The sequence below is a fragment of the Peromyscus leucopus genome, chromosome 2 (assembly GCF_004664715.2).
Source record: "Peromyscus leucopus breed LL Stock chromosome 2, UCI_PerLeu_2.1, whole genome shotgun sequence".
Lineage (NCBI taxonomy): Eukaryota > Metazoa > Chordata > Mammalia > Rodentia > Cricetidae > Peromyscus > Peromyscus leucopus.
This window is the reverse complement of record NC_051064.1, coordinates 23,920,385-23,937,728: the sequence shown is the minus strand read 5'-3', so window position 1 is coordinate 23,937,728 and position 17,344 is coordinate 23,920,385. Positions and strand designations below refer to the sequence as shown.

The 17,344-nt window shown below is 39.1% G+C and overlaps 1 protein-coding gene across 2 annotated transcripts in view; it reads right to left on the bottom strand.

Annotated features, from left to right (window-relative positions):
- Positions 1-17,344, bottom strand: part of Tox (thymocyte selection associated high mobility group box) — a 308,857-nt gene that overhangs the window by 155,444 nt on the left and 136,069 nt on the right. For both annotated transcript variants that reach the window (XM_028878520.2, XM_037202429.1), the window contains one exon: positions 2,433-2,498. In XM_028878520.2, coding sequence (XP_028734353.1) covers positions 2,433-2,498 — 66 coding nt within the window. The remainder of the gene's footprint in view (positions 1-2,432; positions 2,499-17,344) is intronic.

The following is a 17,344-nucleotide window of genomic DNA, read 5'->3' as shown; positions in this document are numbered from 1 at the left end:
ATAATTTTTACAGTGTACTTTCATTTCTGGAGCAGCTCCAGCATAGGCTTTCTATAAAAATCATCTCAAGTTCAGGATTATGCTATATGCTTGCAGAAGCATCACAGCAAAAACACTGTTCCATATGTTGCTACTTAGCAACGTAGTCTGTAAGTCCCACAGCAGGCACCAAGCAAGCTGAAAACTAAACAGGAATTATAATGTTGAGTGATGCAATGAGGCAACTTGTCCTGGATTACTAAACTACGCAGCTGTTTGATGTTAGGTAGGAAACGGAACAAAACTCTTTTCTTTCCTACAGGGTGACTAAGATTCTATTTATGGCTGCCTAAAGGATACTTTGATTAAAATTCCCAAAAAGAACACCAAGTAATGAATTCTTGAACACAGTATATTGCAGGAAACAAAAAGAATGTTAAGTATAAAATTTAGCAAAGGCCATTGACTTGGGTAATATGTGACGTTTATTTGCATCTAGGGTATGTACTGTCTTTCATTGTTCTAATTTTTAAAACACCTCATTTTAAAAAAGAACAAAACAAAACATTTTCATACATTCTGAATTATTTAAAAAAAAATACCTTGCTCCTGGCTCACAAAGATGCCATATCTTTAGAAAGCACAAAATTATTTGGATGTCTTTATTCCTTCATTGTAAACAGTCACTGTATTGGAAACATTCTTAAGAACTCCTGATGAAAATATTAAGAAAAAATAATGCTGTTTGTTTGATTTCAGTAAGGTATTAATATTCTGCACTATAGTCAAATTTAGAAATCTAAGGAGCTGAATTGCAAAGATGCATATATTCTGAAGTTGCCATCCTTTATCCAAAACTCCTTAAGACGGACATAATGATTCTCTGCGAGTGAGCAGCTGCTTTATAACAGTAATCATTTATTGAGTTTGTGTTTCTACTGTTTCAAACAAATTCAATTAGCCTTCACACTTCAAAACCCTAAAGGCCCAAAGAGATGGTACTGGCTTGCTTTAATCTAATAGTAATACTAAACTTGTCAGTACAGTTTTGGGATTGATGGTTAGAAGCAAATTAATAGTAACATTTTTCATTTTTTAATCAAACAGTCCGATTCAGAACTACCTATGGGTCCTGGAGGGTACTTAGCAGAATGAATTCAGTAAAGAAAGAATTCTACATGCAAAGCGTGCCTTTCAGAGAGGTTCATACACTGATCTTCTCAATAGAATGGAAGCCGACAGAATCTGGGTCTTTGAACTTCATGATGATCTTTATGGTTGGACAATATAGTGGAGTGTCCAGAATGTATGCCAGACAAGGCAGTGGTCACAATGACTTCTAAATAAATTCTGAGTTCATGGAGACATGTGCCTGCCTGTTTTTAGTTAAGCAGAAGACATTTGCTCACAGAGAACACTCCTGTTATTGCGTTAGATTGTGTTTTCTGACAACAACCATGAAAGAAAATGGCTTTGTATGTAGCCACTTTGCACCCCTCTCCTCTCAGTGATCAAACGAACTCAGGCAGATAAATAGGTATTGAAAACTGCTACCTGGGAGTTTATGCTTTCAGGAGCTGGCTTTTGAAATCTGAGGCAAATGTGATTTTTTTCCATTGAAGAAAAAAATAGGTTCATGTCCACAAAATGCTCCCGTGAACTCTCCCTACTCTCATTTATTCGCTTATTTATTTTTGCTTATAGTGTTCAGATATTCTATGTTATCCCGGCACCCTAGGGCAGTTATAATTTTGCTTTAACTGCCCTCTCTGGATTAGAGGGCCCGGTTTTAAGTATCTAAAAATAAATAGGCAAGCATTTACTTTTATAAATGTAACCATTTACATTCCCATTCCACTTTTGTTGTCACTTCTCATGATTAAATACCTTGTCAACCTTTCCTAGGGAAATGGACACAAAGGTGCCCTTGAAAGATTTCAATCATGTTTGTGCTTGGGGACCTAAAAGCCACTCTCTCCCCTGCCCCCCAAGAAAGTCCTAAAAGCAGCCATCTAGAACTCACTAGCCATAATACCTCAGTGATGAACATAATGCGTGTTTGAAAATGGCCCTAAACAGTTGATAATTGAAGCTATTGGTGGCATGTGTCGCTTACAATGATAAACTCATCCACAGTCAGAAACACAAATAACTTGCACCTGTAAAGACTTTATTTCCTAAAGGTAACACAACTGTTTAGGAAAGCTCATGCTGGCAAAACAGCTGCTTGCCATTCTGGAGGGGAAGCAAGGTAGCATCCTCCAACAAATGCCAAAGCTGGTGCTTTATCAGCTCCATCTCATTAACTGGAAACAAGGCTTAAATGCTTTGTTTATAAATTATGATTATTCCTGATTGCGGCAGTTACTGATAGTGCTACTCATTTGCAATGCAACTCTTTGAATTTGTTTAATTACAATTTGAAACAAGGCAGAGAAGATTAATTAACCCACCTGGCTGGCTGGCACATAGTCCTGGCTCGGCTCTGTCATGCTCATATACATGTTCTCACCGTCAAACTGCGAATGAAATAATAGTAAACATTGAGCAATCTTGACTGTGTGTGTATGTGTGTGTTTTTCTCCACCCCCCCCCCAAACTGGAAAACAGTAGCCATAAAAAATAGCATGGCTGAGAATATGAAAATCTGTCACAGTCAGTGAGCCACATCTTTCCTCTGATGCTTCTGTTGTCATCTTCCCTGACCCTGCGTGTCAGTGATTTGGAGTAATTAGTGCTCTAGTAATTACAGCAAGCGAGCAAGAAATGAATGGTTTCCTTTCATCTGCAATCTGTTTTAAAACAAAATGGCTCATTTTGCACGCCATGTATACATACTGCAGTTGGGCTGTAATGAAGTATTAAATGAATGGCATGCTTTCTGAAAAGAAAAAAAAAATAATGGAAAATACAAGGAGGGGCAGCCCCGTGCATTCTGAGTTAAGCTCTCCAAAAAGAAAAAGTGCAGAGTTTCATAATGGACTAAAACTGGCTTCACTCTAACAGTCTTTTGATTAGAAAAGCATTCTAAATTTATAGTAATATTTGAAGAAAGCATGTGCCACCATAACCGTGGCTAAGAACGGAATATAAGAATAACAAAGAAAACAAATAATAACATACAGGTACCATGATCAAATTTCTTTTCCTGAAATTTTTCAAATACATAGAATGAATATAAACAGGCCAATGCATACAAATTGACCCATATATTTGCAAGTTAGGAACAAGAGTGAAGGAGGGTATTCACAGGGCAGCCCTGTTGCAGAACTATGAAACAAGCCATAGCATTGACAGCAGCAGAGTACACTTGGCGATGCTGGGTTTGAATCACTCCATTCAATCTGTCTCTATCTGGAGTCTCTTGGTAAATGGGGAAAGTATTCCTCTTCAGTTAAAGGAAGATTTTTCCTAAGGTAATCATCACATGGACCAATATAATCAGCTTCAACACTAGGTCTGGATATGTGCTTAGTAACCGGCTTTTGAGACAGAGGAACTTGCAAATGTGAGAATCTACTTTTCAAAACAAAACAATCACTGATAGAAGTACAAGTTAATGAAAATAATGAACATTTTTACATTCCACTAAACTGATGAAGGCAAACAGAAAGCCATGAGTCAGAGACAGTCTATTCCATTACCTATGGATTACTAGCCCCATAAGAAGGTTATACAGGCCCCCCACAGAGGTATCAGAGCCTCTACTATAGTCAGCAATAGTGAATTGTAGTGGTAAAATGCCCCCAAATGTAGCACAAATCTTAACGGGTCTTATTAATAAAATCAAACCTGAAGCCAGGTATTAGGGTGAATGCAGGAAGATCAGAGAAGCAGAACAAGCCACAGCTAACCTCACCTCATCAATTCCTTAGCTGATCTCGTTTCCTCAAACTGGAAGCCTCTGAGTCCTCATCCAGAATGAATCTCAGCTGAACTGCTGCTAAAAGTCTAAAGGCTTAACCAGACTCTAGTTTCTGGTCCTCATGCCTTATATACTTTTCTGCTTCCTGCCATCACTTCCTGGGATTAAAGGCATATGTCACCATGCCTGGAAGTTTCCAATGTGGCTTTGAACTCAGAGATCCAGATGGATCTTTGCTTTCAGAATGCTAGGATTAAAGGCGCGTGCTACCACTGCCTAACCTCTATGTTTGAAATTGTGGCTATTCTGTTCTCTGACCCCCAGATAAGTTTATTGGGGTGCACAATATATCAACCATACCCTAATGACACTGGAGCACTCATTAGGTTCATCTCAAATACTGAAAGGATTTCTTCATGTATCACCCTAAAGACACATTTCATATCTTGCACACTACCTATTTCAGTGGTGACAAGATCCTTTGTTGAATGACATGGTTGTTTGTGCAATCCAGAGGTTAGCACAAGTGGAGAGGAGAGTTGTGTGACTCAGCTGCTCCATCAACTGGCTCAGAGGTTTTGAGTCCTATTGACTTACCAAAGGATGATGTTCCATCAGTCAGGTGAGTTCCCCTAAATACCAATCACCCCACATATCCAACACTTCAAATTCTGACAAAGAGCTTCACAGGGAATTCTCCAACATGGCCTGCTGTGGGATACACTGGTTTGTTTGCAAATGTTTTCTATGTTAAAATGCCAAAGAACCACTTAAAATATGGACAGTTTTTTTGACTACGACAAACTAAATGCAACAGAAGTACTGAAGTGAATCAGAGCTCTGTGGTCCATGCATATTCTAGAATGTGTTACTTTCTATTTCATCTTCTCAAACTCATTTTCTAAATCTGGCATCATCCTCAAGCCAGCTAGAGCTTTGAAGTTTTGGTTTTAATCTATCCAAAGTGTAGGCTAATTGAATATGTTCATGTTACTGTTCTGGATGAACACTTTCCCTCAAAATGTACCAAAGTTAAGTGATTTTGAGCCAAGGCTGAAATAGCATTTCACAATTAAAAAGTATGCAGTTATAAACATTGCAATTTTTTTGTATATTCCATGTCCCTTCTACCAATAAACTTATCTACTGATATGCATTAACTAATTTAATTTTTTGACTACTAAGAGTTGGATTTTATTATTAATACTTGAATAATATAAATGAACATAGAAAGGGGCAGAGCAGTTAGACTAGACACTAGATACAGCTTCTACCAGGCATTTCTGGTATTAGCCATGGCTGACTAGCACATGCACTCACCCACCAGAGCAGATCAGCATATTCTGAGTCATAATGGTAAGTCAGCTACCAATTCTGAAGATAGTGTTACTGCAACTAGTGACAGTTCAGGTTGAATATCCCTAATCTGGAAGTTGGAAAGCCAAATTGCTTTTAAATTTGAGATATTTTAAGCACCACAATTACATCACAAGTATAAAACTCTACACATCTTTCTACAATAAAAATAATGTAGGTACATTAAAAATAGTATATGAAATTGCCGTCTGATTATTGATATATAAGTAAATGAAATGTGAGTGTCTTGCTTACATTTAGATCATCTCTCTCTTTCACACAGACACACACACACACACACACACATTTCAAAATCTGGAAAAAATGGGAAAGTTGGAACACCTTTTATCTCAAGTTTATAGAAAAGAGCTATTGAACTTGTATCTCTACACTCTTGAGACATCACCCAGAATTTCCATGGTCTAATGGGGGACTTTTGTTAATGTCCCAGAAGATTGAGTGTTTAGTGATAAGCTTGTTGGAATGTCACTGGATGCTCAAAAGACTGTGGAGGTTATAGTGGTTAATTGTAGGAGTTAACTGACTGGGCCTCTGGGTGCCCAGGGATCTGGCAAAATGGTTTTTTTGGGTGTGTCTCTGATAGTACTTATGGATAATGGCTATATTTGAGTAGGTAAACTGAGTAAAGCAGACAACTCCCAATATGCATGGGCCATATCCAACCTACTGCAGGTCTGATTGCTCTGGTCTGGTGCTAAAATGTGACACTGGTGTTTTTCTACCTTCGTAGTCAACAGAAACACTGGCTTTTTTAAAGTCTCAAGCTTGTCAGTAGCTCTCTCCAGGCTTTGGCTTGCCAATTGTAGATTTTTGAGTTGCTCAGCCTCTGTAACTAAATGGGTCAATTTCTTATAATCTACCCCTTTACAAACACACACACCCACACACACACACACACACACACACACACCCCTGTGGGCTCCCCTGGGTGGGTCTGGATTTCTGGGCAAGTGCTATAGTAAGGGATGGACTACACTAGGTAGTGGGTGACCTAAACGCACCCTGGTTACTCTTTGGGCCCCCATAATTTAGGGTCAGCATTAGATCATCAAAAATGTTTATTATCTAATTAACAAAATTCAAATCATACTTGCTTCATTAAGCAAATTATCTTCCCAAAGAAAGTGACAGAGACTTTAGAAGAGGGAGGAGATTCAGTTTTCAAACAAGGTTTTGATGGATTTTTGCTTGTTTTTTCTTTGAGTGGAATCTAGGACTTGGGGCATTCCACAAATATGCTACCACTGAGCTACATTCCTGGCCCTCACAAGTGCTTTGAGGGTGATGCACTCCAAGTTTGCAGTAGGTGAAAGCCAGCTGAGGGGCTGGGGAGATAACCTGGTCAGTTAAGTGCTTTCCATGAAAGCGTGAGAACCTGAGTTCAGTCTGCAATGCCTACACAAATGCCTGGTGTGGTGGCATGCACCGTTAGTCCATGCCACCTGTGGAGGTGGAAACAGGTAGACTCCTGCCTAGCCTAACTGGTAAACTCCAACTCTCAGTGACAGACTGGGTCTAAACTGTAAAGCAGATGGCATCTGAAGAAGGATACATGAGGTTGACCTCTGGCCTCCACAGGCACACACATATGTACCTGTACATATGAAAACAAGTATGCATGTGTGTGCACATACACATGTGCAACTGATTAATTTACAAACAAAGCCCTTAAGAGGAAAAAGAAGCAAAAGTACAGACAGGAATGGTAAGGGTGCCATCATCCAAATGCTGTCTCTAATTCCTCAATATTCTGATTTGTAAGACTGTATTTAATATAAGAAACATGGGTTGGCTGGGAACCGGGAGCCCGACTCTATATAAGCAGGCTCCCTCTGTATGAGTTGCAAAACAAATGTCTATACATGCCCAAACAGGCCTCCTCCATATCCTTGTGGTTGAAGGCTTGCAATTGGACCCTGGCTGAGACAGCGAGAGGGCAATGGTATCCTGACCCACTCTTCACCATCAGGCTGGATTTTCTTAGCTCACCACACCCTGTCCCAGAGCTGCTTCCAGGGGCTCAGCAGGCCTCCCACTACTCTAACCGTCGTAAAAGGCATCCCATGTTATGGGCTTACGGCCAGTTGTCATTTGAAGTAGAATTATAGCTCACAGAGTCCTAGAATTTTGGGTTTGGAAAGCTCCCTAAAGACATTTATCTGAATTTCTCACATCGTGATGGAAGAAATAGATGCTTTGTTAGTCACATGGACCATCTGGGAATAGAACCAAGGTCTGGATTCTGAGTAGAAGAGCTTTCTACTATGATATACTGCTTTATTTTCTATTACCCATAAAAGGTGGGAATTGGACTGTACTGCTACAGATGTTCCACAACCTGCAATGGAGTTATGTCCTGATAAAATCATTGTCAACTGAGTAAAATAATACATGGGATACACCTAACCTACTAAACATACCAGCTTAGCAACAAAACACACTGCAGAGTGCTGATTGCTTCTGCCTATGATTGCATGGCTGACTAGGAGCTGTAAATTGTTGTCGCTGCCCAGTATCGCAGAGAAGACTGAATTGCATGTTGCAAGCCCAAGAAAACTACAACATTCAAAATTAAGACTGGGGGGCTGGGAATGCTGTTTAGTAACAGAGAACTTGCAGAGCACACACAAAATCCTGGTTTCTATCCCTGGAACCATTAAATAAATAAATACCACAATTGTGGTGTCTACTGAATTCATATTGCTTCTGCATTCTCATAAAGCAAAGAAAAAAAGTGTTAACTTGAACCATCTTTAAGTCATGGGCTGTCTTATACGTAATGTATATTTGTGTATTCACAGATCTGAAGGCACAGCAGGAGCATTATTACACTCTAATGACCCTAATTCCCTCTACATGGATCACATATTAGATAACCATTATTAGATTATTAGTAATTACCTCAATAAAGTTGTTTCATTAAACATAACTAACTGCATTTGCCCATACCTTATGTTTATCACAGTTAGTATTCTTGGAAGTCAACTGAATTTAGGCATTACAACTTTTCACAATGTGTATGACCATACTAGGACTTTTAATTTCCATGTTTTCTCAATTTAAAACCTGCAGCAAAGTTTGAAAGAATAAATAGACTTGACTTCTTTAAATCTAAATGTAAATGGCATCAACTCAGGATTAGCTTTTCTGACCAAAGGCTTTTATATTCTTTATTGTGTTTTCATTTCAAAGCACCAGGGGATGCAATCACATAAAAAGTCATTTATAATCTTCTACTACAGTTTTTGGAAATTGTTTTTAGAGGATATTAACCAAACCCATAATCCCAAAGAGCCTTTCAAACTAGGTAGACATTATTTCTTCTATTTAAAAACAGAAAAAAAGACATCTAGTGCTGTGTGAAGCTGGCCAGTGATGAGAAACAGTGGGCAATGTGAGGCTCTTAAAACAGGGACACAAGAGACATCTGAGTGAGAACACGAACTGCACACCAGTCACTGGCTCTGGACCAGAACATGGCATCTTTTCTTATGGAAACCATGGAAAGAAAACCAGAAAACTGCTCCTGAAAGAGAGAAGGAGAGAGAGGGAGACAGGGAGAGGAAGGGATGGAGGGAAGGAGAGAGAGAGAGAGAGAGAGAGAGAGAGAGAGAGAGAGAGAGAGAGAGAACCCCAAAGAATTCATGCAAAGTTACCACTCTGTGTCTATGAAGAAAAATGCACACATTTCTAGTTTTCTATAGAGACCTTTGATTACCAAAACAAACAATGGAAATGTTTATCATACTGATGCGTTAATATGACATTTTTTAGAAAATCCATCATATTAATCATAAGAAGGAGTAATAATTTTCAAAATAAAATTTCCATTTCTGTACTGTTTGGTCCAACATTAAAAGCTGCATTTCTTTCTTTCTTTATTGTAATTAAAGAAATAACAATTTTGGGCAGCTAGTCCAGCTTTTTGCTGTTTTGTCTGGATGCAAACAGAGCTGGGGATTTAGGTGAGTTTTAAAATGCTTGGATAGCAGATACAAGACCTTAGGTTCAATCCCTGAGCCAGAAGAAAAAGTCCATATGGAATGAAACACCTTAAAAGCTAAGCATGGAGCAAATGCATGGAGACAATGTCAACAGTTATGAGGCTAGTCACATGCATAGCCACAGGGATCCAGTATCATCCCACTCCTCCACATCCACAGCGTCCTCTTTTGCTCAGGAGGGACTGGAGGCACTAGATGGGGAACACTTGTCTGTTATCTTCCAGGCTCAAGGTTGCACCTGCTAATGTGCAGCAGTCACCCTGCATGCTGAACCCTATGAATGCATTGGAAACATGCTTGCACAGGCAGAGCCAGCCTATGATACAGGCAAGGAAAAGAACATAGCTATTCTGCTTCTGCTTTCTAAGTCTGTGTGTTGCCACCCAGAAGTTCAAAGAACTGAAGTGGAAAGGGGGACCACTGTCACCTCTGGCTCCTGTGACTTGAACTGGAGTGATAAAGAATGCACAGTATTGCTGGAATAGCATGGCATTGAGTAGGGGAGAAAGAATTCCAGACAAACCACAGCTTACAACCTGGCTTCTACTTTGAAGTCACACATATGTTCTCATCGTATTTCTGTCCTAGCAGAACATTTACTTGGGGACTCATTGCCTTTGCTAATGCTGAAACCTGAGATTTTCATTATCAGCCTAACCATTTCTCTAGACCATGTCTTGTGATACATCATATCAGTGGTTTGAATCTTATGGAGAGAAGCCTCTAAATTTCAGGGTATGGCTATCATGCAATGGCTTTGATGTCCTGATACTTACAAACAAATGTACTATGCTCATACCTTCTGATCATCATGGGATTCTTTTAGTAGTACCCTAACAAGCTCCCCATGGATAACAGTAATGCCACTGTGGTTAAACCAGTTTTAACTTCTTCCTTTGCAAGCACTTCCAATCTCATCAAATATATAGTTTCCATCACAGCTGTACAGTCACTATTAATTAGCCCTTATTATATAGATGATAAGGAGTTTGTGTACTTCTCTGAGATGGATTGAATCTCAATCTCCTATCAACTCTGTCTTCCTGCTCCTCGGGCCTTAACTAGTAACCTTTGCATCCGAGAATGGCTGACACCAACCCCATAGTCACAAAGACCTTATTCCTAGCCACAGCAGCTATGTGTCCTTGAGCAGGATACTAACCTGTATGGAAAAATTCTGCCTTTATGTGGGGGCCTGAGGAAGCTGACCCACAGCATCCACGGGCGTGGATGCAGTAGGTTAGGGTGTAGGGATATTATGAAGGGAGGAGATGATTGCTTGTGTTTCCTGTGGTCTTCCTGGAAATGGATCTGTTGTGTGATTTGTTCCCTTTATCTCTTCTCAGACTTACCTTTCATACCAACAGTCAGGCTGCCCAGGGCTTTCCTTGCTAGGGTTAACCTGAGAGCTTGCATTTACTACAGGGTGGGCTACAGCAACTTCTAATGCACTAACAGTTAAGTGACTGCTCTGCAGGGCTACACTAATCTCACCCAGTGTCTGTTCTGTTTTCATTGTAATATGGGTAAGAGTCTTTAGTTCTCTCTTCCATTCTTATGCAAAGACAGAACCAGTGTAGAAGCCCATAGGTAGAAGAAACAAGATCACCTACATTATGAACATCATTCCACTATTTAAAAGCAAAAAGTTCAAGTTTCTAAAAAAAAAAAAAGTCATCTACCCCAAACCTTCAAAACCAAGTGATCAATTTTCATTATTCATTGTGTCAGAAAGAAAAGACTGTGTGGATGAAAGCTTAACTATCAAGCTATTCTGCCAAGTTTAATGAAAAGTCATTCAATTCGATCAAAATACTCATGATACACTTGCACATCTTTACAAAATATGCACCTAAAAACCTTCAGGATCAGCTAATAAGGAGCCAATGTTTTCTAATACTACTCAGGGGCCTGGTCTCATAAGGAAATACCCGCATAATTCTGAAATTCTATAAAGCTTGAAGTGGTAAAACTATGCTGCTCTGAGAAAGCACAGAGCCAAATGGTTGCTTTAGAACATTCCTTGGCCTCCTCATCTTGTTTTAGGCCGATTTTTCTGGATCTATGAAAGGAACACTTGAGAAGTGCATCAAAGTTGCTGGCAACTCTTACCTAAGCTAACTTACTTCCACATCCTATCATTTATCACCAAGTTTGCCATAGAACCTAAGTACTACTTCAGTGCAGAACAACAAGCATGAAGCCAATTAGCCTGGCGTGGCTGGCTCCTGCACTGTCAATTTCCCTCTGAAGAAAAGGACATTTCCAGATTCTGACATGTAGAGGAAAGGGTGTGAATATTTTTCAACATGCGTCTGGTCTGGAGGAGTTTGTTCACTTCTGGGAATCTCCAAGCAAAAGAAATGTAAGCCTGAAAGAAATTCAGGGTGTTGAGAAAATCATGGGCATTGAGTGACTGGATGCATGTGAGTAACAATGAAGTTCTATTCAGACTAGTTTAGGGACAGTGAAGATATGCTGAGGACAAATAGTGATTGAGTAATTTTGAGATTAAAAGTGATTCTAAAGAGTAACTATGGATGTTTAGGGTTTTGAGCTGTGCAGTTTCATCTGTCTGTAGTAAGGACTCAGACAAACAGCATTTGGACTGAATTGACAATTACATTACAGGAACAGACTCAAATATTTAAGTCTAACAGCAGGGTAGATGTGGGAATGTATGTTGGTGCACCCAGAGAGTCTAGCCAATGAGAAATGCAAGTGGTTCCACTGTGACACATTTTGGCCACTCCTTCTCTTTTTAGAGACAGTCTTTGGTATTTCTTTAGAGTCTGGAGTTCCTCTATTCTAAGTGAAAATACGATATTTTAAAATACTACAGGAGAAAAATCCTCCAAGTCACTGGGTTTGAGGATGGTTCTGCTAACCCCTTAAGGGCCACGCTCTTCTTGGGAAATAGAAAGTCATGGAAAGGCAAGCAATTGTGTGTTTTTCTTTAACATCTTCAAATATCATGTGGTTCCATACATTTCTACTATTTCCTTGGATGATCTCATGACCTTATAATCCAATGGGACTTTCTTTGATAATTTTTTTTATCAAATAGAATAGATCAGTTTTTTGTGCTTCTGTTTAAGTTTTATACATCAGATATCCTCTCCCCAGGGTACGCTCATTACAAATGTTCTGAATTCAGATCTGAAGGTTCCCTGTGCTCATCTCCTTGCAGAAGATCTAAATATTCCACACAGTCATTCATTCATCCTCCTGCTCTCATTTCACATTTCTGGGGCTATGTCCCAACTCTTTTAGCCTCTCATTTGCAGAACATGACACTTTGTCTGGGACACACTCCAGCAAATGTTGGAACTCCTGTGTGAGGCAATACGGGTACTTCCACTCAAAGCCTTGCTTACTCTATCGTGAGGGGCAGTTAATTTCCTGTGTCTTATTTCTGTAATGGCACCTTTTGTGGAAAAATTGAGACTGGAAGATAATCCCATTTGATGCTGACAGTCAGACTTACTAACATGGCCATTGCTACACATCAAAATTAAGTGAAAATCCATCATGCACTTCTAGAAAACACTGTGATAATGACGCACCATTTCTCAACCAGATGCTCATTTAGCATGCACTTAGGTGTGCAGGGTGCGCACACACATGCGCGCGCACGCACACACACACACACACACACACACACACACACACACACACACACCATGGTACATGCAGTTTTTATATCATTTTGCTGATAAGCAGAATGAGTGCTAGAGAAATTGTGTTAAGTGTTTTAGAATCTTTCTGTGTGCATTTTCTCTTCACTTTTCTCTGATAACTCTGGACTCTGCTTGCTTCATGATTTGTTCCTGTCCAGACAGTTGGGCTCCTATGCCTTCCCAAGAGCTCCTCTGCCCAGAATATCTCCCCCAGCTTCTTATTCTTTCTCTCTTTATTCCTAATAATGCAATGATCACTGAACTTATCAACTGACTTGGAATGTATCAGAGTGTGAGAGATGATACTACTACTAATTATTAGCAACTGAGCATAAACTTGGATTCTCCTAACCAGGGACAGGTTTCCTACCAAAAGGCACACCTTGTAGATGTCATTGATGGCATCGCTTCTCTGCCATTGTGTAAGCGCTCTGTAGCACCCTGTGCTTATGCCAGCCTGTATCGCACTGTACTGTCCCTGACTTCACTCTGATATTGAACTACGGGCACCATAAGGTCAGAAACTTTCTGGCCTAAACCTGCCATAGTTTTACTTCCCCAGTGCCATTACAGGAATGAGTAAATAAAAGTCAGTGCAATAATATAGCAACTATAGCATTGGGAGCATCTCAGGTCTCCAAGAGTCTCCAATAATGTTTATTTGCTATGACTTAATTTCCAAATAGTATCTGTGTATGGAGACTGATCCTCTGGGGGCATGGGGCAAAGGTGCCCAGATCATATATCAATTTTCTATTGTAAAACCTACTGTTCTACAGAGATTAACTCTCTCCAGCCACTCTATAGTTGGATTATTTTGGAAGGGAGCTCATTTTGCAGAATCTCAGACAACAGTTACAAGGTTTGTGGTAGAGAGCTGTCCAGGCTTCAGGTTCCTTGATCCTGGCATTAGCCAGAGATCAGATTATGGCCAAGATGCTCCCGGTCAAACAGGTGTGTGTTTTTACACTCAGCATGCAGCCACAAGTGAGCTCTTCACTACAGCTAGACCAGCATGCTGATGACACTCTGGCAGGACAGGCAGACCAAGGGTGCTTCCTTCTTTCTCTCTCGCACATGATTTAAGGGTAATTTGTGGATCTTGCCCATGCATAGGTATGGCATGACCGGACAGACATGGGAAGAGATGCCATCTTGGAGAGATCCCAGATGGGAGTCTGGACCTAGTGTTTCCTCTCAGATTGGCTTTGGAAGGAAGAGTGAAAATTATAATATCCTTCTGCGATTTTGTCAGATTCAAACGACATGTACAAATGTTTTTATGAATTATTAAGTTCTATACCCACATGTGCTGTGCTCTGTTGTGGAAACCATGGGACTTCCCCACAGGCAAGTTTGTTTAACGGTTTCCATCAGTGATTGGAAACGTTAATAAGAGGAAAGACGTAGAAACAATTAACTCAGTGTGCCTAAATTTGTCTGTAACAGATCTTTAAGACAGAGAGTTACATGTGGACCTAAGTTTATTGCCATATGTACAAATTCAGTCCAACATTAAATGAGATGATTGTGGGAAAGTAAAGGAAGGAAAAATAAGTTAATAGTGAAGTAGTCAGATCAATAACTTGCGGATCACCCCAGATGTGCATGTGTGGGCAAGGAAATGCACATAAATATGTTATTCACACTTGCACATACTTTCCTCTTGTGTGCACAAAATGTTTTTCTCTTACAAGTTTTTAATCAGCTAATATTTAACTCATTTGTAACTGTGCTTGAAGGCAGCACTTGAGGTGCACTGCTAAAAACCTTCATGCAAAACTTCAGAAGTCTGGAAGGGCAAAGGCATGCACAACTCTTCTCTCATAAACAGGAAATACTGCTCACTTACAGCAAAAATATGTCATATCTCATCCACAAAACTAATTTATCCATTAAGCAAATTCATTTACATTGAAAATTAAGATACCAAGTAGTTTCTTCCTAAAATACAGGATTATGTGCCTCAGTGCAGTGGTACAATGTGGGATGGCATAATTGTTCTATACATTTTATTTTTCATAGCTTAGTAGTTGTATGCATGAAATTACCCACAAGCTAATGATCACTATTTGTCATTGAACTGTATATCCACCATTTGATTTTCTAGTTCAACAATTACATGACCTAGCTAGACCCTAAGGTGTTTTAGTTATCAGTGACCACTCTTCTATTGCTGCCATAGAAGAAAGAACATCACATCTAACCAGCTCTGTTCTGTTATTCACCTCTGCAAGAAGAGATGCATTATTAATATCTCTTGCACATTTCATATTTGCTGTGAAAGATTTTGACATAATATATTTTTATAGCCATTAAGTAAATTAATATTAATGTTAGATTAAGTGGTTTCCAGATTTTTTTTTGCTAGAAATGCCTTATGAATAGTTCTGGGCAGAATGTACATATTTTAAATATGTCTAATGAGTCTTGTCTCCAAGAAATCCTTCTATGTTACTTGAGACATTAAACTTGAAGAAATAAGTTTAACACACTGAAGTAAGAAGAGGATAGAAGCTAAACACTAGAGAAGATTAAATGATCAGAATGAATTTTTATTCTAAAGAGCAGAACAATGCTGCCTTTTCTTCAGAACTAATATACCTCTCCTCCAAAAGTCATCGTATTGTGTCTAATCCTCATTTCACATAATTTGAGAGCAAAGCACTCTGGACACATGGCAGGAAATAGGCCCACAGTGATTATTTAAAATCCGTATTTTATATTACCTGCTGCATTCCATTTTCAGGCAATGAACCAACACATGTGAAGGTCCATGTGTATTAATGCTTCCGAAAGCTAATGTGTTTCTCAAAATGCATACTATGCAACCTTGATACACACTGTAAATCGTGTTTTTTAAAACAGTGCATTTCACATTGTTACATTGTTGATGGAAAAGAGTTTATAGATATGCTTTTGCAGAAGTGCCTATGAGGTGCCAGGCATCTGCTATTTTCTCCTTAACTTCTCTTTATATTTTCTCCATTAGCAGCCACTGAACACTATATTCAGCCAACTATTCTTTGATGGTTAGCCTTACAAAATATATGGTGTAAGGTGTACCATTATTTAAAGGGTTATTAGTATTTGCTTCTTTCTTTTTTAATTTAAAGTTTTGTTTTGATTTCTTCTTTAGTTGCTTACACATAGATGTATCTATCCTTAATAAAAATATTGTGAGGGACATATGATGCAACTCACACCTTCCATGGAAGTGATTCTTAAAAGAGATGATTTTACTCCACTCTGCGAGGGCATTAGACATTTGCTAATACGTAGAGACAGTTTTGATTGCTGAATGATGGGTATTTCTACAGTTAGGAAGCTGAGGTTCAGGGGTTATATTCTACAACGCACAAGACAGACCTCCAAGAATGGTCTAGCCTCATGCCAACAGTGTTGTTGCTGTTGTGAAAGTCTGATCTGTGTTGAGTAGCTTGTACTCATTTTCATGACACAACCTAGAGGAAAGGTGGAATGAACTGTGAAATGTCTCATGTGAATAACAAGGGTGGCTGCTTAGATTCTAGACCAGACAATATGTCATTTTGAAAAATCACACAGACACGGTCCTAACAATAAGATATAACCACAGAATTCTCACCTGGCCTGCAGCTGTTCCAAGTCTTTGGGGGATGGTACTCAAAAGAATTATAGAGCCTTGAGGATCTTAGATACATAGTCCATCAATTCAAGATGAACAGACATTGTACCTCATACATACTGCAGTTACAGATATTCTGAGTAAACATAGAGTAAGAAAATGAGTTCCTCAAACTATATACAAAATTGTCACTTGTCACGGTTAAAACCTAAAAGCTCTAAGAAAAACTAATAAATTTGTTAATTAGGATTCTATTTATTCTTTCCTGTGCAAATCTAATCATTTGTTTGCAAGATGCTGCATCTTCATTAAAGTCATTAGTATTCCAAGTAGATGGTTGTACTAATTTTCTAAGTGGAACTGGAATTTCACTACTGTGTTTCCAGCAGCTCTTACAAGTGAATATTCCCACATAATATAATCTGTTTTAAATGAGCAATCTTGCCAAAAGGTATGTGGGAAAATAGGCAATATTACTAATTCTGTCAGTCAGGCACACCAAGAGCCCAGCGAGGTAGGACTTCTTCTTAGTTAGAATAGGTGTTACCAAAATGAAAAAAAAAATACAAGTGCTAAGACGTGGAGAAAAACTATATTCATTTTATATGTAATAAAAAAAGAACACAGTATTTGTCAGAATGGATATTAGTTCAGCCCTTATAAAAAAGCAATATATAGGTTGCTCAAGACACCAAAAATAGAACTAGCCTATGCTCCAGAAATCCTATTCCTGGGTACAGGGACAAAGAAAATGGAGCCACTGTGTTGAAGAAACAGCTGTACTGCCTGCATTTTGCAGCAGATTAATAATAGACAAACTGTCCATCATCTG